The sequence below is a fragment of the Giraffa tippelskirchi genome, chromosome 2 (genome assembly GCF_054371585.1).
Source record: "Giraffa tippelskirchi isolate mGirTip1 chromosome 2, T2T-mGirTip1v1.2.pri, whole genome shotgun sequence".
NCBI classification, from domain to species: Eukaryota; Metazoa; Chordata; class Mammalia; order Artiodactyla; family Giraffidae; genus Giraffa; species Giraffa tippelskirchi.
This window is the reverse complement of record NC_137276.1, coordinates 225766489-225793634: the sequence shown is the minus strand read 5'-3', so window position 1 is coordinate 225793634 and position 27146 is coordinate 225766489. Positions and strand designations below refer to the sequence as shown.

The window sequence follows — 27146 nt, the reverse complement described above, 5'->3', positions numbered from 1 at the left end:
ATCAGGCAGCCCTGCTTGGCGTTCCTTCTTTACTGGGATATCCCACTGCAGTATTTAGTGTTGCTAATAGGAACTGCAGTCATGAAATTAAAAGACACTTGCCCCTTGGAAGAAAAGCTATGACAAACCTAGACAGCACATTAAAAAGCAGAGATAATACTTTGCCAATAAAGGTCCATCTAGTCAAAGCTATGGTTTTTCCAGTAGTCATGTATGAATGTGAGAGTTGGACCACAAAGAAAGCTGAGTGCTGAAGAATTGATGCTTTTGAACTATGGTGTTGGAGAAGACTCTTTAGAGTCCTTTGAACTGTAAGGAGGTCAAACCAGTCCATTCTAGAGGAAATCAGTTCTGAATATTCATTGGAAGGACTGATGCTGAAGCTGAAACTCCAATACTTTGGCCACCTGAAGCAAAGAACTGACTCATTGGAAAAGACCCCGATGCTAGGAAAGATTGAAGGCGGGAAGAGAAGGGGATGACAGAGGATGAGATGGTTGGATGGCATCACCGACTCAATGGACATGAGTCTGAGTAAACTGGGAGTTGGTGATGGACATGGAAGCCTGGCATGTTACAGTCCATGAGGTCTCAAAGAGTCGGACACAACTGAGTGATTGAACTGAACTGAACTGAACTGAATAGGAACTTAAAGTCTGAATCAAAGAGATAGCCTTTGAACACCAAGGTTACTACCCACTTACTTGTACCAGAGATAATGAGCTTGAAAACAGCAGTCCTGGGAAGTCAGGCCTGCCTCCACAAAAGAAGCAGAGGAGGGAAGGCAATTCATTCAATGGGTGAAATAAAAACCTAAAATATTTGAAGCATTTTCTTTTATTTGGAGGCTAATGAACATGGGCACAGTCTGCTAACATATTTTCATGCATATTATATAATGATCCCCATAACAACCCAACTCACTTAATCCATGAAGAATTAGACTCAGGGAAGGCAAGTAACCTTCCAGTTTCCAACACAGTCATACTTCCAGGAAGGGTAGGTCAGCTCAAGGCTTTTGACTCCAAAGCTTTTGCCTTACTGCTATTGCCTAGAGGCAATAAAATTGGAAGTCAATTTTTTTGGTAAATAGTTTATCTGACCATGCAAAGTGGGCAGTGACTTAGGGCACACCCGAAGAGTTCTAAGAGCAGACCAGGGCCTTGGGGGTACCTTTCTTCCCAGACGTGCTGCAAGGTGGCCCATGATGCAGGTCCATTCCCCACCAGGCTTTCCCGTCCTAATCTGTGGTGCTTTAAGGTCAGAGGCCGGCTTCCTGGGGCAGCTGAGGAAGGCTAACCACCCAGAAGGGAGGCTTGCTCGTGCATGGGCTCCCAGATCCAGACAGCAGAGGCACTTCCAGGGTTTTCAGCATGGTGCCCACACCACTGCTGCCCACACCGTCTCTCCAGCCTGTCCTTGCAGTGCTAGCCTGAGTGATCTTGGGCCCTTTCTAGAGTCTTGGTAACAACAGTAACAGTGCACCAAAGAAACACGCATTGGGGTGCTTCCCCAGCCACCCCTGCTTTCTCCACTTCCAGGAAATTAGGCAGACAAACTAAACCCCTGCAAAGGGGAGGTGTCTCTACTGACAGCATCTGCATCACCCAGGAGCTTGTTAAGCAAATTCTCTGGCCCATCCTCACCTATTGAGAATCTGTGAAGATTGGGTGAATGAAGAACGTTGCCTGCCAGTATCAGGAAACAAAGGATGTTTTGACCATCAAGCCATCAACGGCCTCCCTGATTTCAATGAGCCCACTGAAAAAGCACTAAATTCATTAACTTGAGATGTCTGCATGTGAGCTGAATCGCTTCAGTCGTGTCAGACTCTTTGCCATCTTATGGGCTGTAGGCTGCCAGGCTCCTCTGTTCATGGGATTCTCTAGGCAAGAATACTGGAGTGGGTTGCCATGCCCTCCTCCAGGGATCTTCCCCACCCAGGGGTTGAACCCGTGTCTCTTACACCTCCTGCATTGGCAGGTGGGTTCTTTACCACTAGAGCCACCTGTGCAGCCATGGTTTTCTTTACTTAACAGTTGATGTTCCAACTACCTGTTTTGTTTTCCTCCAAAATCTCCTAGATACCCTGGCTCCTTCCTTACCTCTTCAGTACAGTCCCTCACAACTATCTGAGATGCTGCCTCTTGGGCTTAAGTCCTCAGCAAGTTCATCAAATAAAACATATTCTCAACTTTTAAGTTGTGCTCTTTTTTCAGTAGATGTGGGACTCAAAAATCTGTGTTTTAACCAGCTCCCAGGTGACTCTTGGCTCAGATGGTAAAGAATCTGCCTGCAATGCAGGAGGCTTGGGTTGGATCCGTGTGTCAGGAAGATCCCCTGGAGAAGGGAATGGCTACCCACTCCAGTATCCTTGCCTGGAGAATTCCCTGGAGAGAGGAGCCTGCTGGGCTACAGTCCATGGAGTCGCAAACAGTGACCACGACTGAGTGACTAACGCTTTCACTTTCTTTCAGGTGACTCTTACGCACGCTAAATGCGAAGGGTTGTAGCGTCTCAGGAAGGGAGGAGGACTTAGAAAGGAGGGCTGTACCCCAGCTCCCCTATCTTTGGGTGGTGTATGGGCGGCATAGTCTCTTCAGCAACCATTGCCAAAGTCGCTCTAGTTCAGTTCAGTTCAGACGCTCAGTCATGTCCAACTCTTTGTGACCGCGTGGACTGCAGCACGCCAGGCCTCCCTGTCCACCACCAGCTCCCGCAGTTTACTCAAACTCACATCCGTTGAGTCGGTGATGCCATCCAGCCATCTGATCCTCTATTGTCTCCTTCTCCGAAGGGGAAGCGCTGAAGAATTGATGCTTTTGAACTGTGGTGTTGGAGAAGACTCTTGAGAGTCCCTTGGACAGCAAGAAGATCCAACCAGTCCATCCTAAAGGAAATCAGTCCTGAATATTCATTGGAAGGACTGATGTTGAAGCTGAAACTCCAATCCTTTGGCCACCTGATGCGAAGAGCTGACTCATTTGAAAAGACCCTGATGCTGGGAAAGATTGGAGGTGGCAGGAGAAGGTCACTCTAAGGGGTTTGTAATTTAGTTTGGTGGGTATAGCTTTCTCAGACGCGCCTGCCCTCCTTTGTAAGAGGCTGAACTCTCCTCCCCAGGTAGTCCAGCGAGCAGATCTTTTACAGCCTTTCTTGAAGGTGGAAACGTAGCCAGCTGCCTGGACACCACAGCTGGTCCCTACCTCCACTGCGAGCATGCGCGCTATCAGGCGGCTCGCCAACCCCGCCTCCCTCAGGCCCCGCCTCCCTCAGGCCCCGCCTCCCTCAGGCCCCGCCTCCCTCAGGCCCCGCCTCCCTCAGGCCCCGCCTCCCTCAGGCCCCGCCTCCCTCAGGCCCCGCCTCCCTCAGGCCCCGCCTCCCTCAGGCCCCGCCTCCCTCAGGCCCCGCCTCCCTCAGGCCCCGCCTCCCTCAGGCCCCGCCCCTCTGGTACTCCACCGGCTCGCTCCGCCCCGCGCACGCGCAGGGGTTTTTTTTCCTCCCGTGATGCTCCGCGGCGCGGGCGATTTGTAGCTAATGGCGGGCGCTTGTTCCCTGGATTGTTGTGAAGGCTGCTCCTCTACTAGCTGTACGTGTGGCTACAAGGGCAAGTGGGGCGACTCCTCGCTGTTAGGCAAGCGGCTCTCGGAAGACTCGAGCCGCCACCAGCTGCTGCAGAAGTGGGCGAGCATGTGGAGCTCCGTGAGCGGAGATGCGTCGGTGGCCTGCCCTGAAAGGACGCGGCGCGAGGAGGCTGCGGAGCCGGCAGAGGAGGACAGGCCGCTGGTGTTTCTGTGCTCGCGCTGCCGGCGGCCGCTGGGAGACTCGCTGAGCTGGGTGGCGAGCCAGGAAGACACCAACTGCATCTTGCTGCGCTGTCAGTTCGGGCTGGGGCGGGGTGGGGGGTGGGACGTAGGACTAAGGGTTGCCTTCTTCCCTGGTTTGCGGCGCCTGGGCGGCCCCGGAAGAGGCGGGGATGTTTTGGAGCAACTCAGGGTCTTTAAAAGCAGAAAAATCTGAGAGGCTGAGCTGTTCCAGAAAAGGGGCAGGAGGAGAGTCATCCCTGCATCTTGGGCTTACGCGTGGAAGTCCTTTTCTGGGGTCCCCCACCCCAGAAGAGCGATGGATGAATCAACAACGTCGTGAGCATGACTTAGGGGGAAAAAAAAAAAAGTCAACCAACCAGGTTGTAAGCGTTTAAGGTGTAGCTACTCTGTGTTGTTCCTCATAGAAATTAGTGGGCTCTATTAATCGGGAGGTAATATTGTTAATTGTTTATTTAGGAAATTAAGCTTTTCAGGAGCCTGCTTCCTGCAGGGGATGTCAGGATTGATTTCTCAGATCCTAATAGTTGTATCAGCGGACGCCTTTAGTCTGAAGTGTTACAACTTCAGAGTTGACGGATCATAATGCTATTATAAAAATTGAAGGAGACGTGCAATAAAAGCACTAACAACCCTCACAAAATTGGAGAGGAAGGAGGGTGGTGGTAAAAGGGTGAAGGTCAGAGTTGTAGCTTTTAATACTGATTCTACCAGTTACCTGTATGTTTTCCCATCGTTTCTTTGTTTTGTTGTTTTCATAGTATTTATTTAGGGAAATGGTTCACTGAGTTACCACTGAGTAAGGTTTCTGAATTAGTAAGTTTTCTGAGTTAATGTAAAAATGACTGCTCTTTTTGGACTTGTGGTTTTCAAGATTAAATTTGTGCTCTATTTGAATTCTGTAAATATTTTTAATGGCAGAAGTTCACCACCGATTTATTGACATTTGTGGAAAGTTTTCCTTCCTGGGATGTATTGGGAAGAAAGGAGAGCAGTGTCCACCTGTTACCTGAAACTTTTAGAAGTCTGTTTTCCTTAAGGATGCATTTAACAATAATTGCTGAATCCTTTTCGGTTGTTAAACATAAGCCTAAGAACATACATTTCCCACAGTAATTCATTGAGATTAATCCTTCACACCTATTAAAATCAAACAATGCAGAAGGGTGTAAAAGTAAAAAGAACCTGTCCCCAAATCTTATCCCCCGATCCTGACACTGTCAAGGCCCCAGAGTTCAACATGCTTTATTCTCATTCATACTTCCAGATGTTCTCTATGCATATATGAGCATGTTTAAACGCACACTCTTTGGAATTCCCTAAACATATACATTTTCAAAAACACCCTTGGGATAATGTTTATGCTGTTAAGCATCCTTACTTTTTATTCTACACCTATATTCTGAGTATTTTTCCATATTAGTGCATATAGGCATGATTCACAGTTTTAGCAGCTGCCTCTTGTACCCCTGCTGAGAGGCAGTGTAGGTGATGGCCCTCAACTGCATGGGTTTGAATCCTGTTCTGCCACTTACTAGCTGGGTCTTGGGACAAGCTACATAGCCTCTCTGTGCTTCAACTTTCTCCTCTGTAGACTGGAGGATAATACTTACATGCGGTAATTAGGGGGACTAAGTGAGTTAGTGTGTGTCCTGTGCTCAGAAGAAATAGTAAGTGGCACTTAAGTGACATTGTTAATGGAGATGCCGTTCATCCAGTCTGCCCCTGTTGACAGAGGTCTAGGTTTTTTCCCAGGGTTGCCGCTTTAGAACCGCATGTATGTATTTGGGTTGAGACTTTGCTACAGTACGAGGGCCTTTGTAGGCTGTTATAATTGAGAATCTTAATCTTTATTCTACTATTGAAACGAGAGTCTATTCTAGTGAATGTGATGTTTAAGCTGGAGAGTGATATGACTCAGGTTTTTCTTTGGAGGATGCACTGAAGGGAAGAATAAGCATAGAAGTGGGGAGGTCAGTCAGGAGCCAGTACAGCTGCTCAGGGAGAGGAGGTGGCAGTGGTGTGGGGCTGGAGTGAGGGTCATGAGGTAGAATGGACAGGACTTATCAGAGGAGTATCTGTAGGGAGCAGGGTAAGGAGAGGATGAATGCAGGGTGACACTGATTTCTGATCTGAGTGGTGGGTAGATGGGAGTGGAGTTGACTGAGGTAAGGTAGACTGTAGAGGCGAACTCAAGAGTCTGTTCTGATGTCCTTTCTTCATGTTCCTCCACCTTTAGTGCGTCCTGAATTTGGATGCTCTGGGAGTGTTTGCTGTTGCTTCTAGGGCTCAGCTGTGACCCCTGTTCAAGTTATGGTCTAAAAGATTTGGGGCTGGGTTCCTGTGGATCCTGTCTGCTACTTATAGGGAAATGAGCTCTGTGTTTGAGACTTGAGATGTATACACAGACTTTTACCGTCTTCTTTGGGTTAATCCCTGTTTTACTGTCTTTGGCAGGTATTCTTGATAGTCTGTGATTTGAGGTTCTGATTGTTCCAAGTTTCACCATCAGTTGAATTTTTCTTCCCTGATTGTTCAAAGTTTTACCATCAATTGAATTTTTTATTCCTAATTTTATTCATTTTGTTAATTTCAGTGTTTTCTGGGAAGGGAAGGAAATAACTCTTATTCTGCTATGTTTTTCCACAAGACCCTGTACACTTAGTTTTAAACCACTGTGTGTGTGTGTGAGAGTGACTTTTGGGCATTTATTTTTTTTCTGGCTTTCTGAGTTCTAAAAGTTGAATTAGAAGTTCTCTAAATACCTGCATGTGTATTATATCAAACCACATTAATACATTGTTGTTCCTTCTTTCCAGGTGTTACCTGTAATGTTTCTGTGAATGAGGAGCAGATACTATCCAAACGTAAAAATGAAAATGGTTGGTGAGTAAAGCTATAGCTATATGAGTATGTATGTTTTTATTTTTCCAAATAAAAATCTTTAAAATCGTCAGCAGTGAAATTTGGGATAAAACTTTTTTCGTGGTTTGTGTGTGTGGTTAGTTGCTCAGTTGTGTCTGACTCTTTGCAACCCCATGGACAATAGCCCTCCAGGCTCCCCTGTCCATTCTGATGGACAGAATGGACCATGATTCTCCCCTGATTCTCCAGGCAGCAGTACTGGAGTGGGTTGCCATGCCCTCCTTCAGAGGATCTTCCCAACCCAGGGATCGAATCAAGGTCTCCCGCATTTCAGGTGGATTCTTTACAGTCTGAGCCACCAGGGAAGCCCTTTTTCATGCTAATCAATATCAAATCAGCCATTGTGCATGCTTAGTCACTTCAGTCATGTCTGACTCTTTACAACCCTATGGACTGTAGCCTGCCAGGCTCCTCTATCCATGGGATTCTCCAGGCAAGAATACTGGTGTGGGTTACTGTGTCCTCCTCCAGGGGATCTTCCTGACCCAGGGATCGAACCCACATCTCTTACATCTCCTGCATTGGCAAGCGGTTTCCTGAGTGAAAGTGGGCGCGTTTAGATTTAAGATGGAAGTGTTTCTAAACTTCTCAAGGCCCGTTCCGACACTTCCATTTTGGGTGTTTGGCTTGGTCCTGAAGGACATTGAAAATAAAAACAGTAAAAGAAAGTATATCATGGAATCTCTGAGCCAAAGAATGCTTTAGATAAATGCTCCCCACTTTTCATGCCGTAGCACCCATGGAAAATGCTAATATGGCACATACAGACATGTGTGGCCCATTCAGGTAAACAGACAAGGCTGCATATACGGCGGCACAGAGGCTTCAGCTGTCCCAGGCCCTGTTTTCTCTCTCCAAGTGTTGAAGGAGTCAGTATCCTGCTCTGTCTGCCACCCGTCTGCTGCAATCTGCATGCTCAGCAAACTGAATGGGAAACTTTGCTTTGTAGAACTTTTGTTGCCTGAAAGTTGTCTTACCGATGCATATGAATAAGTGGTACACAAGCAATTCAACAGAAGTTAATAATTATGTATTAAAGTTTTATTATTTTTTATTTGTTTTAATGTTTATCCATTTGGCCCTCCGGGGTCTTCATGGCGGCACTCGGGACCTTTGATCATTAGTTGTGGACTCTTCAGCGTGCAGACTCTTAGTTGTGGCACATGGGATCAGTTCCCTGATCCCTAGGGATCAAACCTGGGCCCCTTGCATTGGGGAGCTCAGCGTCTCAGCCACTGGACCACCAGGGAAGTCTCAATTTTTTTTAATTTTAAAACATTGGTTTTTCATTTTTAATAATGTTAGAGTGTCCTATTCAAGTAAAGTATATTTTCATTTAAGAAATTACTCTCTTTAAGGAGAATTTAAAGTCATAATACAACAGGTGGCATGCGAATGTAACAGAAATTGTACTGCTGGCATGCTGGTGATAACAATTTGGAAAACCCAGCCTTGGATCATTTCTCACTTTATTGATGAAGAAAATGAGGCCTGGGGAGGTTTACAGCCTCACCATGGATGTAGGACATCAGCAGGAGGTAATGATGGTGCTTTGCTACCCCTTTGCTTCCTGCAGCGTGTCCTCTACTTGCCAGTTCCAGTCATTCTGATGTCAGCTTACAGCTTTGCTATCATGTACTTGATATTTTTCATTACACTGACTGAGTTTTTATTTAAGTTTATTTTAAAAGGAATCCATGTGACTGCCATGAATGTATCAATTGCTGTTACTCGAAAGTAACTGTGATGATAATTACAGTGGAAACAAATGTTATTAAATTCTAGCTGAGATACCACTGGCTGGCTGGTTCTGAGCCTGAGGTTTGTCCTCTTATAGTTAAAAGCAACTGTGAGATACACATTAAAGACCTTCTAGCACCAGGCTGAGACTTTTCTTCATAATCAAGATTTCTAGAGAACTGAAAAGGGAATAGACTCTTGCTCTGAACCGGTGTTGCTGAGTTCTGTTCGCTTGTATCACCTGAACCCCATCCTTTATGCTAAACTATGACTCATGGCCAAACACCTGTTTTTGTGAATACATTTTTATTGGAACACAGTGTTCATTCACTTATGTATTATCTGTGGTGGCTTCCATGCTACAGTGGTAGAGACAAGTAGTTGCAGTAGACTCCACATGGCTTGCAAGCCTGAACTATTTATTCTCTGACTCATCACAGAAAAAAATTTGCCTATCCCTGCCCCAGAGCGTTAATGATCCTTGGTGGACAATGTGACATCTAAAGAACATATATAATCTTTTTGCCTTATTTCAAAATTTTAGTTAATTTTTAATACCAGATTGAGGCGTTTACTTTCTAGAAAAACACCATCTTCTTAGTATACTCTCTTTTTTGTTTTTGTAAATTTTCATTTATTTTTGTCTTTGCTCCATCTTCATTGCCGTGCACGGGTTTTCACTAGTTGTGGCGAGCAGGGACTGCTCTCGAGTTGGCCGTGTTCAAGCTTCTCATTGCGGTGCCTTGTTGTGGAGCATGGGCTCTAGGAGCTCGGGCTTCAGTAGTTGTGGTGCACAGGCTTAGTTGCTCCAATGCATGTGGCATCGTCCTGGGCCAGGGATTGAACCCTTGTCCCCTGCATTGGCAGATGGATTCTTATCCATTGTATCACCAAGGAAATACAGCATACTCTCTTCTTTGTCCCTTTTGTACATGCCCTCTGTCACTAGGTACTGAAGGCAATGTGACCTGGAGATGAGTTGTCTACATTTCTGATATAAGCAACTTACTATCTTTTTTTTTCCTTTTTATACATGTGACCTAGTAGGGTCAGGATAACATACTTTAGCAACTTAAATGTTTAGGTGTTTACGGATCTCAACAATGGGATTTTTGTGGTAACCAGTTACTAAAGGGTGATGTTTTTTGTTGCAGCATCCTGGAGACTTTGTACTGCACAGGATGTTCGCTCAACCTCGGCTACCTGTACAGGTGCACACCCAAGGATCTAGACTACAAGAGGGACTTGTTCTGCCTCAGTGTTGAAGCCATTGAAAGGTAAGTTTGAGGCATAAATGAATAGCTCATAACTGAATTCTCAGAAAGTTATTTGTAGACAAATTGGTATGAAAACTTGGAAACTAAACATTGTTTGGTTAAAATATGTTTTTAAATAATAATTTCTGACCCTAAAGCAGGTGATTTTTTTTGTTGTTTGGACCTGGTTTATTTGCTATTGGAAAAGTCCGTCATGCTAAACTGTAGAAGAAAGCACTGTGAGAATATTTTGCAGAGTAAATATTTTTTATTGTTCTTAATTAAATTTAGTTTAATAGGATTTTTTTAAAGCAATTGTGTGTATCAATATATTTTGTCCATTTTATTTTTCCCTCTAATTTTTAGTCTACTAGAATAACTTGAAGAAATAGGAATTTCAGAAATGGTCAGGAAAGAAGTCCCTTTGGTGTTCTGGAAAAGTAGAAATGCAAAGTCCAACTATTTCTTAGAGGATTGTAAATAACTGTCTGCTGTTTTGAGAGATGCAAGGAAGTACCTTCATTTTTCAACACTTCTGTAAGGTGTTTAGAGACAAGGTGAATTAGGGTCTGATGACATATATCTTAATGACCCTTTAGTTCATTAATGTTTTAAAAATTGGAAACAAAATTAATTGACCCCAATGTCTTTTCACTTATCCTGGAAAAGATGTAACTCTCAACAACTCTCTTGTTGTTGTTTAGGAGCTCAGTTGTGTCCGAATCTTTGTTACCCTATGGACTGTAGCCTGCCAGGCTCTTCTGTCCATGGGATTTTCCAGGCAGGAATACTGGAGTTGGTTGCCATTTCCTTCTCTGGGGGATCTTCCTGACCCAGGGATTGAACCTGTGTCTCCGGCATTGGTGGGTGGGTTCTTAACCACAGAGCTACCAGTTAGAGAGGTTTTCTTAGAGATGCCTAGGAAATCTTAAAAGTCAAGAAAGAAGAACAATTTAAGAAGAGAAGAAAGTGCCTACACCTTCATTACTTGAAGTGTTTTGTCACTCTGTTGGATTTCTTAGGTTTTCTCTTTAAAAAAATTTACAATAGTATTCTTTTTATTATAATTTTTCATTTGATTATTTTTTGATTGCTATAGTTTTACCACTGTCTTTGAAACTAGACAAGTTTAGATCAAAATTATGAAATCTGCAAACTTTTTACAGCCTTTAACACAAGAGAATAATGTAGCAAGTCCTGCTCATTGATGTGAAGCATGCAGGCCCGCCTGGAGAGAGATCAGATCTGTTTTGGTTTTAATATGTAAATAGAAGTTCAGTTCAGTCGCTCAGTCATGTCCGACTCTTTGAGACCCCGTGAACCGCAGCACGCCAGGCCTCCCTGTCCATCACCAACTCCCTGAGTCCACCCAAACCCATGTCCATCGAGGCAGCAATGCCATCCAGCCATCTCATCCTCTGTCATCCCCTTCTCCTCCTGCCCTTGATCTTTCCCAGCATCAAGGTCTTTTCCAGTGAGTCAGCTCTTCACATCAGGTGGCCAAAGTATTGGAGTTTCAGCTTCAACATCAGTCCTTCCAATGAACACCCAGGACTGATCTCCTTTAGGATGAACTGGTTGGATCTCCTTACAGTCCAAGGGACTGTCAAGAGTCTTCTCCAACACCACAGTTCAAAAGCATCAATTCTTCGGCGCTCAGCTTTCTTCATAGTCCAACTCTCACATCCATATATGACCACTGGAAAAACCATAGCCTTGACTAGATGGACCTTTGTTGGCAAAGTAATGTCTCTGCTTTTTAATATGCTGTCAAGGTTGGTCATAACTTTCTTTCCAAGGAGTAAGCATCTTTTAATTTCATGGCTGCAGTCACCATCTGCAGTGATTTTGGAGCCCAGAAAAATAAAGTCAGCCACTGTTTCCACTGTTTCCCCATCTATCTGCCATGAAGTGATGGGACCGGATGCCATGATCTTAGTTTTCTGAATGTTGAGCTTTAAGCCAACTTTTTCACTCTCCTCTTTCACTTTCATCAAGAGGCTCTTTAGTTCTTCTTCACTTTCTGCCATAAGGGTAGTGTCATCTGCATGTCTGAGGTTATTGATATTTCTCCCAGCAATCTTGATTCCAGCTTGTGCTTCATCCAGCCCAGCGTTTCTCATGATGTACTCTGCATATAAGTTAAATAAGCAGGGTGACAATATACAGCGTTGATGTACTCCTTGTCCTATTTGGAACCAGTCTGTTGTTCCATGTCCAGTTTTAGCTGTTGCTTCCTGACCTGCATACAGGTCATACAGATAAATAGAAGACGCATGCCCAAACAACTGCTCCCTTAATTTCCATGGGAATTTTACCAAGATTTGTGAAAATTATGTGGGGAAAATTACAAGTGTAAACTACATGAAATCTTAAAGCAGTATGGTTGGTACGGAACTTTAAATGCGATCCATATCTGTATAAAAGAAAATATGTGGAAGATTGGCTCCTAGTATCGAAGCTGTTCTTTCCCCAACAGTTGAATTTAAGGAAAAGTTACGTCATAGGGCAGAATTTAAATGGCAGGGGACCAGGTGTGTTTTAGAAATGGATGCCCTCCGTAATGTTTATTTACAGCATTATAAATTAATCCGTGCCATTTAATTTTCCCCATCTCATTTTTCTTTTCTAAACAAGATATTAACTGCCTTCTGTAATTTTTCCTTCGGCATTTTTTAGAAATTTAATCCATTAATCTTGGGTTTCTAACAGAAGACTGTTTATATTTAACAGAAATGATGTACTGAAGTTGTTACACGTGATGAAAGACTTCTAAAGAAATGCAAACAAGTGAAGGTTTTTTGTTTTTGTTTTTGTTTTTGGAGAAATAACAGCACCTTCTCTACTGTTTAGATTGATTTGGTTGCTAAAGCTGGGCTTGTTTTTTTCCATTGCTAGGCCAGTTGTATTTTCAAATTGTAGCATGTCATCACCTCAGAGAGCGGAGCAAAACGTGAGTTATAGAATAACTGTTGAAGTTGCCAAAATCTAGGTAATCAACAATTAACTCTACAAATTGCATACTAAAAGTTAAAACTTGAAAATGCACATGTTCTTGAAAAGTTGTGTAAAACAGTGGCTACTTCAGGGTCTTATGAAACTTCAAAACAGAATTTTGAACATAAATGTTACTGTTTTACCACCCAGCTTACTAAAGAGCTGGTTTTATTCCCAATAACGAAATATTTATATCATTGAGAAATATGTGGAGTTCTTGGACAAAGCTGTTATGGAGAAAAACATGATTTCATGTAGTTCAGCCTCCTATGTAGGTTGCTATTAACAAAAGTAATTGTTTTATGTGTTTACTCGGTACTAATATATACTTCAATATACTTTGAGTTTTCATGTTATCAATATAAACTTTATATTTACTCCCTTCTCATATTTTAACTTTGTACTATACTGTACTTCAGTTATGTTTTAGGGTCGTCTGAAAAGCAAATTGTGTCAGAAGACAAAGAGCTTTTTAATCTTGAAAGTAGAGTTGAAATAGAAAAATCTCTAAAGCAGGTAATTTTGTTGTGCACTGTTTGTGTCTTTGTATAAACGACTTCCAGTGAGTGGCCAAGTGCTGCTCCATGAATTATTCTTGATTGTGTCTCTCTTTGATCCTAGCGTTCGTGGTGAGACAGTGTGTATTTTATTTCAGTTGGTAGTAAAGTTGATTTACTGGGAGCCAAACTACAAATTAAGTCAAAACTTATGGAAAAAATTGTAAAGACACTCCTGCTAAATCAAAGCAGTATGTATTTTAAAACTATTAAAATAGAAATATATCTTTAAATCAATATTTCATTTGATTTTCATGGTAAAAACAGCCTTGTTTTTGAATGTTAACATCCTGTCACAGGCAAGATAGTGGTGAATAAATGTAAAAGCTATGGATCAGAGATTGAGAACTACTGTTAATAGGCTTATGTCTTATTTAAACAGAATTCCATTAAATAAACACAGATATGTATAGCAGGCATGATATTAATGATCAGAATTTTAGTCATATTTAATCATGTATGATTTTAATTATATGTATTTTTTTCTATTCTTTTTTCCATTCGATAGATGGAAGATGTTTTGAAAGCCTTGCAAACAAAGCTTTGGGAGGTTGAATCCAAACTGTCCTTTACCAGTTGTAAAAGCTGAATTGCTTCCAAGGCCGACATTCTGCAGTCCTCTGCTGATGGAGAGTTCTTTCATATGTAGCAATTCTTGTTATAATTTACTTCACTTAGAACTGAAAGAATTGGGAACGGTCACGTACATTGTATCCTCTTGTCCTGATCAGCTGGTCACATGAGAAGAACAGTAGAACTTTTCTGGCTGTGTTTGATGGTAAAGAGGTGATGGTTTCCTAAACTCCGGTTTTAAAGTCATCATAATTGCTGGAATTTAAGAGTTGTTGTTTTGATAACAAACTGCTATAATTTTTTGAATGGTTTTTTCCTCTGTACCAAATTCATTATTTTTTATTTTCTATTTTTTAACTATATTTCACTTTTAATAGTTTGAGCACTGTTTAATATTGAGTGCTTAGAAAATCTTAGAGGTTTTTCCATCTACTCTGTGGTTGAATCTTCTTTGAAAACTAATGAATACAGCTTTCTGGAGAAACTGGTCAGTTGAATTATTTGTCAAAACTCTGAAACCTTGCACAGGAGTAGATTAGCATGTATTTTACTGGTGGTTGGATTCCGTTTGGTCCTGTTTATTTACTACTTTGTGCTTGCTTAGTTGCTCAGTCGTGTCAGACTCTTTGTGACCCCATGAACTGTAACCCACCAGGGTCCTCTGTCCAAGGGATCTTCCAGGCAAGAATACTGGAGTCAGTTGCTATTTCCTTCTCCAGGGGATCTTCCCAACCCAGGAATTGAACCTGTGTCTCCTGTACTGCAGGGGGATTCTTTACCCACTGAGCCATCAGGGAAGCCCTTATTTACTACCATATGCCCCCAAATCTGGCAGCATATTTACCAAAGAGGGTAGTAATTATTCCTGAGGATGGGATTCTGGGAGAATTTTCAGTTTTCGTAATGTAAGACTTCTAATAAGCACTTGTTATTTTTATACTGAGAAGGAAAATAAAGATTAAAGCAAAGTGCTTTACAATTGATTTTTATGAAACAGTTATTTAAGTGAGCTCAGAAATCCTGGTGTCATAAATTCCACATATTTACTGGTCATGGCAGTATGGAGGGTCCTGCTCAGGACTCTAAAGGTAACCCCAAATTTCTCTAGCCCCCACTCTGTTTTTGAGTATAAATGAGGCCACCTAACATTAGTACTCAGCATGTCTGAGTAACTTAACTCAACATTAGTACTCAGCATGTTTGAATAACTTAACTCAGTTTCTGCTCAGAACCTCCCTAATTGTTTCCGAGAATACCTCAAGTTGTCGTGGCAAAAGTTCCTAAGTCAAATTGACTTGATCATTGATCATTCACAATTACTAGATTCTTTTTTAGAGATCGTCCACAGCCTCTAATCATTTGAAGTTAGTGAGCTGTCCAGGTCTCTTCTCAACACCTGCTGGCAACAGTCACCCTGCCTCAGTAAGCTTGACGAGGTCCCTGGGGTCTGTCATTGTAGGTGTTTCGGTGGTGTTTGCCTGAAAGTTCGTTTAGAACAGATGGGAGAGTTATTTTAACCGAGAGATTCAGCTCACTTTCTAGTCGCACGGGTGACAGACTTCTCCAGTCACTTTCAGGGCCATTCCAAAGAGGCCATTCCAGTTTGGCTCCTTAATTCTTTTACCTTGTTCATCCTGGGCTATAATTTCTAGCCAATCCATACATCTTGAAAACGACTCATTTCACCAATGCAAAGTAATTTCTAATATCCAACAGTGCTAACCAAGCCTCTCTTGTGGTTCAGGAAATAAACAGCCCAAGTGACTTTGTGGCTACTCCCAGTATGGGCCTTTAATTAGCATTTCCCTGTACATTCTCCGCCCTTGGAGGTTTATTTCCAGTGAGGGTCCTTCAGACGAAGTCAACTTAAACCATGCGGGTGGAGAGCTCACACACATTTATCACACAGTCTTTGTTGAAGCATCTGAAAGCAAATCCCAGGAAACAGTCATGTCTCCATGTAAGGCACAGTCCGTGTCTTTGGCCTCTGTGATGTCACTGAAAGGGTGGGCTTACTATCACCGTGGGGAAGAGAGCTCTGAGACTCCCACGCTGCCTACTCGAAGGGTCCATGTAGAACAGGCTGTCCTGTGGCACTTTGGAGGAGAGGGCCTGTCCTCACACTTTGGGTCATCCTCTGCTGAAACCACCCGTTTCCCTGAAGCCTAGTGACTTCAGGCTGAGTGCCTTTTCAGGCTGAGTGCCTTTTCAGGCTTTGCCTGATGGCTCATCGGTGTGCTGTTTGTTGTCTGACTTGCCCACATACTAAAATCGACACTCAGATTACTCCTTGTAACTGTGTGCTATTATTTCTGGTTACCCCTGCCCATGAGCAGGAGTGAGGATCCTGGAGCAAGAAACAGACGTTCTAGCCTGAATTGCACAGGACCCCAACAAAGAGGCTTCAGATAGGATCTGACCAGAATTTGTTTCTTTAGCCAGTCCCCATGAAAGGGTGCTCCCCAGTTCTTTAGGGAGAACTTCTAGAAACTAGTATCAGGACCTATTACTAGTATCAAGACCTATTTACAACAGATTGTTGTAAATGCACGTGTATAGAGCATTGTACATGGTTTTCATCCCAGAGTGTGGGTTCTGCTGTTCTCAGCAAGCTCTCCTGTTATATTTGTAAGTTTCCAAGCTTATGAGGCTGCGATGGGTATTGCTTGTGTGGGATCGATGTCTGGATAGAGTATGTCCTACCTGGGTGATTCTAGTCATGCTTGGGGCATTAAAAATGGGCAAAATGAGAGTGCCTCCTTGCAGAGTTGGGTCTAGGTGTTCAGTAGGAACTACTTGAGAGGGGCCATGATGAGCAACATGATGAGCTTTTGAGGGAATCTCGGGGGTAGTCAACCCCCGGCTAGAGTCCCCCTCTTCAACTGCTCTATTAGCCATGTGACCTTGGGCAAATCTTTAACCCATTTTGAGCCTCTGTTTTCTTACCTGTAGAATGAGCTATGATAACCTGCTTTTCTTGCATCACAGATAAACTAGTGCTTATAATGGTACTTTAAAAACAGTAAAGCATCACAAAAATAAATGACAAAGGTGTAGCCTTGTTTAATTTGATCTGATTCAGTCTTCCCATCAGTCTGACTTCTAGTCGAATTGTTTGGATGTCCTGGTGGCTCAGAGTCAAAGAATCTGCCTGCAATGCAGGAGATCCGAGTTTGATCCCTGGGTCGGGAAGATCCCCTGGAGAAGAGAATGTCTACCCACTCTAGTATTCTTGCCTGGAGAATTCCACAGACAGAGGAGCCTGGCGGGCTACAGTCCATGGGATTGCAAAGAGTTAGACACAACTGAGCAACTAACTCAAAAAAAAAAAACACCTGAAACACCATATTTAAAATAAATACAGTGACACTGGACTAAGTTCATTCTCTAATTACAAATACATGAACACTGTAGAAAATTTGAAAAGTAAAACATAGCACAAAGAACAAAATAAAACACGCACAGTCTCGCAACTACTTTTTGGGGTTATATTCCTGTTGTCATTTTATATACAAATTTAGAATTGTTCTGGACATACTGTTTTTACTAAAAATATTTCATAAACATTTCTGCATCATTAAATGTTCTTTTGTTAACCCGATTTTTAATGACTGCCTAGGATGAAGCTTCTATTTTAAAGCTTGTTTAAATGTGATCCTTTGGTATGAAATAATTCATACTTTTTAAGTGGCTTAACAACTTAGTTTACTTGTTAGATAGAAGGCATGAAAGAAGTCTTCAACCAGCCGTCTCTTTGTCTAACTGCAGGGTGCACAGGAGCAGACAGCCAATGGTTAAAATTTCCGGAATTTGTGAACTGGCTGTTTAATCCTTGATAACTTCAAATTGTCCAGGATTAGGAGCACAGACGCAAGCAAGAGGAACATTCCAAGTACGGGGAATGAGCAGGACCAAATGTGAGAAGATCCCTAAAATTTAGCCTTTGAGAATTAACAATGAAATCAAAACACACACCGTGATGGGGACTTTCCCTCCAAGATCCTGACTTTCTCATCTTCTTGACGCAGGTCTGCACTGCCAGAGGAAAGCAGGGCATTGATGGTGTAGACAGCAAACCCAGATAAATGCAGGCCCCCAGCTGGTTTTGATTCCATGCACCCAGGTAGCGCTAGTTGTAAAGAACCCTCCTGCCAATGGAAGCGATACTAGAGATGTGGGTTCGATCCCTGGGTGGGGAAGATCCCCTGGAGAAGGAAATGGCCACCCACTCCAGTATTCTTGCCTGGAGAAGCCCACGGAAAGAGGAGCCTGGCAGGCCACAGTCCAGGGGAATCACAAAGACTCAGACAATTCTGAAGTGACTTAGCATGGATGTAGGAGTATTTATACCAGAGAAATCTGCAATTGCTAAAAGGCAGGATTACTTCCAGAGAGCTACTTTCCCAGAATATTACTGTATATTTTGAACCTCCCTCTCTACTGTTTGACTTAAAGTTTGAGAAGAGAAATTGACTTCTGTATTCAACACTCAAAAGACCAAGTCCTAAGATCTTTTCATCTAATAAATATCAAATGGAACACTATCTTTTGGACCTTAGTGATTGGACTGTCAAGGTCTTCACCTCTTCTGAGGAAAAAGCAAAATACCTTAAGCAACTTAACATTTCATATAAATAGTGACTGTTACACATCTTTTTTTGTTCTTCCTGAATTAAGTAACTGGACAGCTGCTTGCCTGTGAACAAGCAGAGAAGGTTCATCTGCAATCACTTTTGAACTGAGGGACAACATTTACTCTTTAACTCAGACGTGTTCTGGATACCGATGGTTAATTTTGTTTAGTGAGAGCTAAGTTCCGTCTATAGGATGTTTTATTATCCAGACCTCTCTTCATGATGGTCCAAGTGCAGTCAAGGCCAGGCTGCATAACTGTAGTCTCTTTGGAGTGTTTACATTTGTCTAAAATCTTGTTATAATAATCTGGGAGGAAGAGAGCGTGAAGTGAGGGGATCTGAGGAAGTGATGTACTGGAGTCTGGAGTTTCATTGGCCCAAATGTGATTTCGAAGAGAACTGGCCCCATTTCATTCAGAGTTAGCTCCTACTGACCTCTGTGAGCTTGACAGAATTAAATTAACTCTATAACTTTTTCCCCTAAACAATTACTACCATGGTTTCTAGATCCTCTATTTAATTTTATGGCAGAGAGATGGACAAAGGAATCTCTCAAGGGTCCTTTCAACCTTATAACTCATGTAAGCTGAAAGGAAATCAGAATAAATCAAAGGAGCGAAATGAGAATCCAGGAGCTGACTTGGAAGACTTGAGGATAATTTAGTTCTCTTTTTAACGCTGTCACCTTCCTGTCTCTCTTGGGAACTGCAAGCTTGTAATTTTGAAGACTTGAGAATCATAGAAATTGCGGAAAAATAAATGGGCTTCCCTGGTGGCTCAGCAGTAAAGAACCCACCTGCCAGTGCAGGAGATGAGGGTTTGATCCCTGGGTCAGGAAGATCCCCTGGAGAAGGGCATGGCAACCCACTCCAGTATTCTTGCCTGGAGAATCCCATGGATAGAGGAGCCTGGTGGGCTATGGTTCATGGCGTCGCAGAGTCAGACACGGCTGAGAGACTGAACAACTACAAGATGTGTGTTTGAATAACATTTTCCAAAGCAAATGCAAGAGTGTTATAATTTTGAAGAGAAATCTTACGAAGCCATCAAACGGTATTCCCTGAAGGGGACAGATAGCTACTTTTGACGGTCACATCAGCCTCGCCAGGGCTGGGTACCCTTTTGCTTTTAGCATCGAGGAATCATTTACTGTGTAACCATTTGCTCTGCTCGGAGGTCCGCCTAGCTTGTCTCACTCCATCCTCACGAAACCTCTCATGGAAATCCTTCTTCCCATTTTATAGATGCAGAAACTGAGACTCACAGAAGTTAAATGGACTGCCTGAAGTCCTGCTCAGCTGGTGAATGGAGCCAGGGTTTTCTGTGCACTGCTGCCTCCTCTCCACACTGAGTGCGTTTGTTGGGGTTGGGGGGGTGGTGCTTCCTTGCTTCTTAGCAGAAAAATACGTGAAAGGAAGCTGTGGTACTAAAAGTCCTCGTGTCCAGAGATGTTGAGAAGTCATGAGCTTCTCAGGACTTGCCTGGTGGCCCAGTGATTAGGACTCTGCACTTCCAATGCAGGGGACACAGTGTTGATCCCTGGCCGGGGAACTAGATCTGACATGCTGCTAAGTGCAGCCAAATAAATACATTTTTAAAAAGTCATGAGCTCCCCACCCCCATTTTTTTTCTTTCTATAATTAAAGCTGATTGAGCCTCCTTGACATGAGTTCCCTTCCCGTTCTTCAACTCTGCTTTGAGATCCTCTGGCTGCCGTGTCTCCCAGCCTCTTCCCTCCTCAGCCAAGAGCTGCTGGCTGGCCTGTTTCAACCTCTCACCTCTCCAGGTAATTTTGAGTCTCTCTCGCAACCACCTCCCCATGTGCCATTGATTCTACTATACTGCACTTACCACAATGAATGTATTTTACCCTTGTGTGTTTAATGTCTGTCTCTCCATTAGAGTGTTATCTCCATGAGGGCAACAGTTTTATCCGTCTTTCGCCTTGTACTGCAGGAATGCAGACATGGTAAATGCCTATTTAACACGTCAATGGAATGAATGAATGCTGCTGCATCACGTAGCTATTTTCCCACATCATCAGCCTTTGTTCACCCTCTGGATTCCTGAGTCTCGCCCTGCAAGCATGCTTAGGTCTCTTCTTGGTGACAGTCGTCCCTGAAACTGTATCCACTCCACCTGCTGTGGTCTTCCACTCTGGGCATGACTGAATCCATTTTTTGAAGGCCACCGAGGAATTTCAACAAGGTGTCACTGTCTAAAACCCCTAAGGCTTCCAATAATTTAAAATTGTCCTCCCCTTTAAAGTTCTCTTTTCAATTGTCCATCTTTTCTCAGCGATGCATGATGAAAGAGGCAGGGGGATGCCATGAGGTATTTGCTGTAAAATATTTCAGTAAAGTAACTATACAGCAAGAGGGCACATGGGCATAGCTTAATCACTTATCACCTTTGAATGGTGATCAGCATGTGTGTTAGTAGCTCAGTTGTGACCGACACTTTGCGACTCTATGGGCTGTAGCCCACCAGGCTCCTCTGTCCATGGGATTCTCCAGGCAAGAAGACTGGAGTGGGTTGCCATGCCCTCCTCCAGGGGATCTTCCCAACCGAGGGATTGAACCTAGGTCTTCCGTATTGCAGGCAGATTCTTTATCATCTGAGCCAACAGAGAATATGTGCATTGAGTGGGTATTGGGCTTCATTATATCTTTATTTGTGTGTGTGTGTGTGGCCGTTTTTTTCAGACCAAAAACCCAACCCACATCCTTAATGGCCTCTGATCCACCGTCCTCCCTGCTGTCCTTCCTGGCGGCTCTCCTTCCTCCCGCCTCCCCTCGTTCTGCCCTTGACCTTGTTTCTCTCTCCCGCCTCTCTTGGATGCTTCCTGCCCTGCCATGACTTCAGTGACTGACCAGTGCTGGGTCTCTGACTCCCGCGGCCCTAAACCGTCTCCCCAGACCCACCCAGTGCTGAATTCCCGACCACCTGCAGCCCTATGGTCCCCGCTCCATGTCCTCTAGGTGCACACCGAGTGTCCCCGCTAATGGATGCGGATGGTTTCCTCTCAAGGCCCTCATGCACACCCCTGTCCCCTGCCTGTGCCTCCTGAGTTCTCAGTGATGTTGTCCTTCTTGTGTCCTGGCCGCGAAACTCCAGAGGCCCGTGACCTCTTCACCATTCTTTGCCCCGCCTCCAATCAATCGTCAGGTCCCCTGTCTTCCTTCCCAAAGCCTCTTCTTGTCCCCTCCCTGCCCATTTCTTCCTTGCCATTTATCCTTGTTCAGGCTTCCTTATTTCTTGCCCAGGTTACTGCCTAGTTGGTCTTCCTGCTGTAATTCTTACCCCTTGATCCAATCAACACACCATTGTCAAATGAATCTTCTCCTGTTCTGCATTTCCCCAAAACACACGTGGAACACAGTTCTCTTAATCCGAGACTCCATGTCCCCTGATCTGGCCCCAGATGACTTCCCAGCTCTAGTTCCCATGTTTCCTACCCAGGACTGAGCTTTTGTCAACGCTCTGTGTCTCACCCCAGCCCTTTTCTGTATATACAGTTCTTACTGTCTTTCAAGGTCCTGCTCAAATGCCACTTCTTCCAGGAAGCCCTTGCTGATTTCTCAGCCAGAGGTAACTGCTTCCACTTCATCATTCCTAAATTACTTCAGGATGTTCTTGCCTCATTTCATGTAATAATTTTTGTAGGAACATTTCCTGCAAAACTAGAGTTCCCCCCACCCTCCGCCAGAGACCCAACATGTTGTGAGACGTTATATGCTGGAGGTAATTAATACTTGTCAAATAAGGACAGAATTTTAATCTGTCATTTTAATCTTGTCTACTTTGTATAATTATGATGATAAATGGAAAAGCATGAAAAGCGTCTAAGCTAGAGAAAAATTTATACCCAAGCATTCTAAATTGCTTTTAATATTTCAGAATTGACATATAAAGACTAAAAAGAAACTACCCCAAAATGCAGTGGTGGGGTAGGGTTAGAATTCAGTGTTAACCAATGTAAATAGGAATTCAAGGGAGAATTACCAAACTGAACTCATTTACATGTGTAATTACCCACCTGTGATCTTTCTACTGTCTCATCTATTCCATTTTCCCCCTCCCACATCAAGTTAAAAATACTTCTCATCAGTTTTTTTCTTTCTAACCAAATACAATGAATTCTTGGAATTGGGAGTAGGATGTGGATGCAACTCTACCACTTGAAGCAAGATGCAAACGGGCCACACGTGTGCAGTCAGTGTTGGGGGAAGCCTAGCAGATAAACTTATAAGCCACGCTCAAATATGCAAGAGGATGTTTGGAAATAAATGGCATCGGAAACATCTTGCTGCTTCCAGCCATCAGGAAAGCTGTGAAAGAAAACCACAACTCTTATTATAATGTGGAAATCCACGAAGCACAGGCCTATGGCAACCTGAGATTGCTGCTTCCTTTGACAAGGTATTTGAGAGTAGGAAGGTGTCAGTGGCTTTGCCTTCTTAAGAAACTCTTTTTTGGGGGGGGAAGGAAAGGATCTCTCAGAGCTTGAGGAGAGAGGCTCTTGAGCTTGAAGAAGCAAAAGAAAAGTGGTTCCTTGGGTTCCTTTGTGTTTGGATGCGGGAAGGAATCGTAACCCCTGGGGTTGCTCTCCCACAGGTGCCTGTGGTCCCTGCAGTGCAGGGCTCTGATGGAACCTCCCTGGCTCACCCAGAGGGCAGGAGCCTTCCCACGAGACCCTGGCCACTCACAGCGTGGGCATTACCTCCTAGATCCTGCCAGGTCTGCCGTGAACCAGAACCCGAATTTAAGAAGACCCCAGTGGTCTGCATGCACGTTCACGTTGGAGATGTGCTGCTTAGAGGACGGGGTTAGTAAACACCCCTTTCATGCGCTCGTCTGTTGGGTCACGATCATTGGTGACCCTGAACACCAGCATCGTGTTCTCAGCATCTCCTTTAACACTTGTAAAGTGGGTAGGTCAGTAGTATTCCTCTCCTGCTTTTGAGTTGGATTTTTCTTAATCAGACCACAAGGGGACGCATTTCACCGTGTAAATAAATACTCCCCTCATCCAGCCCAGTCACAACTACAGAGTCAAGAAAAGCTGTGGCCGAAGCCCCCTCCCAGACATCGGCTGCTCCGTCTCAACTTGGAGTCTCCCCTTCTCTGAGCTTGTAACCGAGCTCTTTTAATTAAAATAAGATCAAGGTCTCTCCCCGCCAGCCCGCCGCCCCCGACCAGTGCCAAGGGCTTGGGTTACTCAGCATTCATTCTGAAATTGTCTACACCTACACGCCCATAAGCCTTCCCCAAGAGATTTACATTTTTACACAGGGAAGTTAATTATGTTTTCTCTTGCAGTCATTTCTGGTGTTTCCATGACTCAGGTTCATTACTAAGTCCCCTCCCCCAGTCCTTAAGGCTGCGCTTGCCAGCTCCCTTTAAACTTGCCAAGAGGGGCGTCAGCCTCCCCCGAGGAAGCACGTATCCCATCACCTGGCTCGATTGTCTGACTCACAGGGCTTCTCTGGAATCCTTGCCTGGATCACTGCCGTTTATTCCTTGGGAAATACTAAGGAACACTATTACTCCCTGGTGGCTCAGACGGTAAAGCTTCCCCCTGGCAGTGCAGGAAATGCGGATTTGATCCATGGGTCCGGAAGATTCTCCGGAGGAGGAAATGAAAACAACTCCAGTACTCTTGCCTGGGAAACCCCATGGACAGAGGAGCCTGGTGGGCTACAGTCCATTGGGTGGAAAAGAGTCGGACTTGACTTAGTGACTTGGCATCACCGACTCAATGAACATGAGTTTGAGTAAACTCTTGGAGTTGGTGATGGACAGGGAGGCCTGGTATGCTGCAGTCCATGGGGTCGCAAAGTGTCAGACACAACTAAGCGACTGAACTGGGCTGACTTAGCGACTGAACAACAAGAACAGTTATTTCTTTATAGCATGAGGCCACAAAACCATTTTATTCAGGTTAAAATATTTTCCACAATCTTAAATTTAAGCAATCCCATTTTATGTCAGAATTTCATTTGTTGAAGCAGAAATTTTTTTTTTTTAATACTCATGCATAAAATCATTTTGTTCAATGGAATGTAACTGAGGCCAAGACATAGTGCTGTGGGGTTGGACTAGTCTAGGAAGCCTGGAGCCTTGGAGTCTGGGTCCTGCTGTGCCTCTATCCAACAAAGCAGTTTGCATCTTTGGCTTCCTATCTTTCAGCTTTGTTTTCCTCATCTATATAATGAGGAGGCTGTACTAGAATGATCTATAGTGAAAGTGTTGGTTGCTCAGTCGTGCCTGACTCTTTGTGATCCCATGGACTATAGCCCACCAGGCTCCTCTGTCCGTGGAATTCTGCAGGCAAGAATACTGGAGTGGGTTGCCATTTCCCTCTCCAGGGGAATCTTCCCAACCCAGGGATTTATCCTGGGTCTCCCACATTGCAGGCAGATTCTTTACCAACTGAGCTACCAGGGAAGCCTGATCTACACTGCGGAAGGAAGTTTCTTCCTTTAATTAATCTAGTAAAAGCAATCAGATGTCGTGTTGTTTTAATTAAGCATTGACTCGAAATGGAAAATTTGATCAATAGCTGATATAGGATTGTACAAAGCATCTATAATCTGATGGACATTGACGACATCCTGCTGTTTAGAGAACAAGGACCACAAAAGAAGCTAAATGGAAGTACAGCCCCCATTTGCTGCTGCTGCTTAATTAACAGTTGTAGGTGGCTGGCAGGTGGCAAGTCTTGAAGATATTCTTGAATCGGCTCACAGAATCCTAAATAGAATTAACACATGGGCACGTGAACACTTAACCACATCTCTGGTCACCAGCATTTGATCGAGAATCTTAGTTATTAAAACATATTACTGATTTCTTTTGTCACTACTTCAGTTGCTTTCAGTGAAAAAAAAAAATATGTCCTGCTATCATCATTTCACTTTAGCTTGTCCTCCTGTTCACTTTCCCCCATCACTGTGTTCCCTTGGCAAAGCCTTTAGCCAGCCAGAACTGAAATTAATCAGGGTTGCATGTCAGACACAGAGTAAGGCGAGCGAAATCCCGTGATGCCAGCTCACCGGGGCAGAGTTTCCAAGGCAACCGCTGTTGTCTGTGTCTCCACTCTGAAAGGAAACCTAGGAGAATCTGGTCCTGACGTCGCTCTGAAAAGAACCAGCATGGGGTGAAACGATCTGTGAATGAGAGACTTTGGTTCCGGCCTGGTGTTTGCTTTATCGCTGTAAGGAAAGGTCTTATTCACATTTATTTTCTCTAGCTCTGAAATGAGGGTTTGAATTGAACTACTTGTGGATGGGCAATTAAAAGCATATTTAAAATATACACAGACTACAGTTCTGAGAATCACTGATCTTCCAATGATAAAGAAGTAACAGAGTCAGAATTCTCACAGGAAAAAGAAAGAAATTTTGCCCTTAAATGAGGGAAGGATTGGCGTGGGCCAAGATGTAGAAAAAAAAAAAAGGACAGAGAACAGTCCCCAAGCAGAACAGCCCCCATCTTCAAGTTTTTCTCCTTGTTAATGAGACTATAACATTTATTGTCCAAACCGAGGCACATGAAAGGGTAAAAAGGGGGAGATTTAATAATTAGAGGTTGGGTCAGGATGACAGACCTAAACCTTCCCAGGCAAGGCCAGCGTGTGTATCACCCGCCTTTTGTGCTGTGTGGTAAGGAGGCTTTGGAACAAAGATCCCCTCAGCTAATGCAGCTTGAAAACTGCTCGGCTCAAGTGGTGAAGCTTCTGGTTCATCTGATGAGATCTGTTCGAGTGGGAGTGGAAGGAAAAAATGGAGAAACACGGGAGCCACTCGGAGACATGACGGGGAATCAAACAGAAACGAACAGAAAAGGCTTGGAGGTCTTCGTCGTAGCTAAGGGAGCACCACTTTGGGTGACCGCGGTCAGCAGACTTGTGACTTAATCCAGTAAAGACTATAGGAATCATGATTTACCTTTGAGAGGGTTTCTGGGGGAGAAAATCCCAACACAATAAACATGGAAACGGTTTGTGGTTATGATTAATCCTATTTTCCGTAAAGAAATTCACTCAAAGTGGACATCAATAAGCTTATGAAAAATGATTATTGTTATCCTCAAAGAAATAAACTGGTTGCCATATATTGTGAGCTAATGATAAGATAAGCTGAAAAGTCTGCTGTCCTTTTATAGTGCTAAATATATTTAGCTCAGGTGTAAACACATGTTTGTTTTTTATTCAGATGAGGTTTCCTGATGGAATCTTTTTTTTTTTTTATGTTTATTTATTTAATTTTTTTTGGCTACACTGGGTCTTTGTTGCTGCACGGGCTTTTCCCTAGTCGTGACGAGCAGCTGGAGCTATTCTCTAGTTGTGGTGGGCAGGCTTCCCATCGTGGTGGCTTCTCCTGTAGCCAGGGGGTCTACTCTTGTAGCCAGGGGGTCTAGGGTGTGCAGGCTTCAGGGCTTGTGGCCCCCAGGCTCTAGAGCACAGGCTCAGCAGTTGTGGTGAATGGGCTTAGTTGGTCCAAGACATGTGGAATCTTCCCAGACCAGGGATTGAACCCAAGTGTCCTCCATTGGCAGGCATATTCTCTACCACTGAGCTACCAGGGAAGTCCTGGATGAAATAATCTTAAAAGTTTTAAAAAGTATGTCTTACTT

General features: G+C 43.7%; 1 protein-coding gene across 11 annotated transcripts in view; it reads left to right on the top strand.

The window, feature by feature from the left end:
- The first annotated feature begins 3530 nt into the window (after positions 1–3530).
- Positions 3531–27146, top strand: part of MIS18A (MIS18 kinetochore protein A) — a 61630-nt gene continuing 38014 nt past the window's right edge. Inside the window, exons 1-8 of one of the 11 annotated variants that reach the window (XR_014073496.1) lie at positions 3531–3877; positions 6644–6710; positions 9644–9766; positions 12479–12698; positions 13162–13258; positions 13808–14085; positions 17641–17789; positions 19751–20170. Coding sequence is in view for 2 of the 11 variants with exons in the window: in XM_081558282.1 (XP_081414408.1) it covers positions 3538–3877; positions 6644–6710; positions 9644–9766; positions 13162–13258; positions 13808–13888 (708 nt within the window). In the remaining 9 variants the exon portion in view is untranslated. Of the gene's footprint in view, positions 3878–6643; positions 6711–9643; positions 9767–10449; positions 10561–12478; positions 12699–13161; positions 13259–13363; positions 13491–13807; positions 14856–17640; positions 20171–27146 lie in introns of those variants that run through there. The other 10 variants (XR_014073497.1, XR_014073490.1, XR_014073492.1 and 7 more) reach the window with 10 other exon arrangements.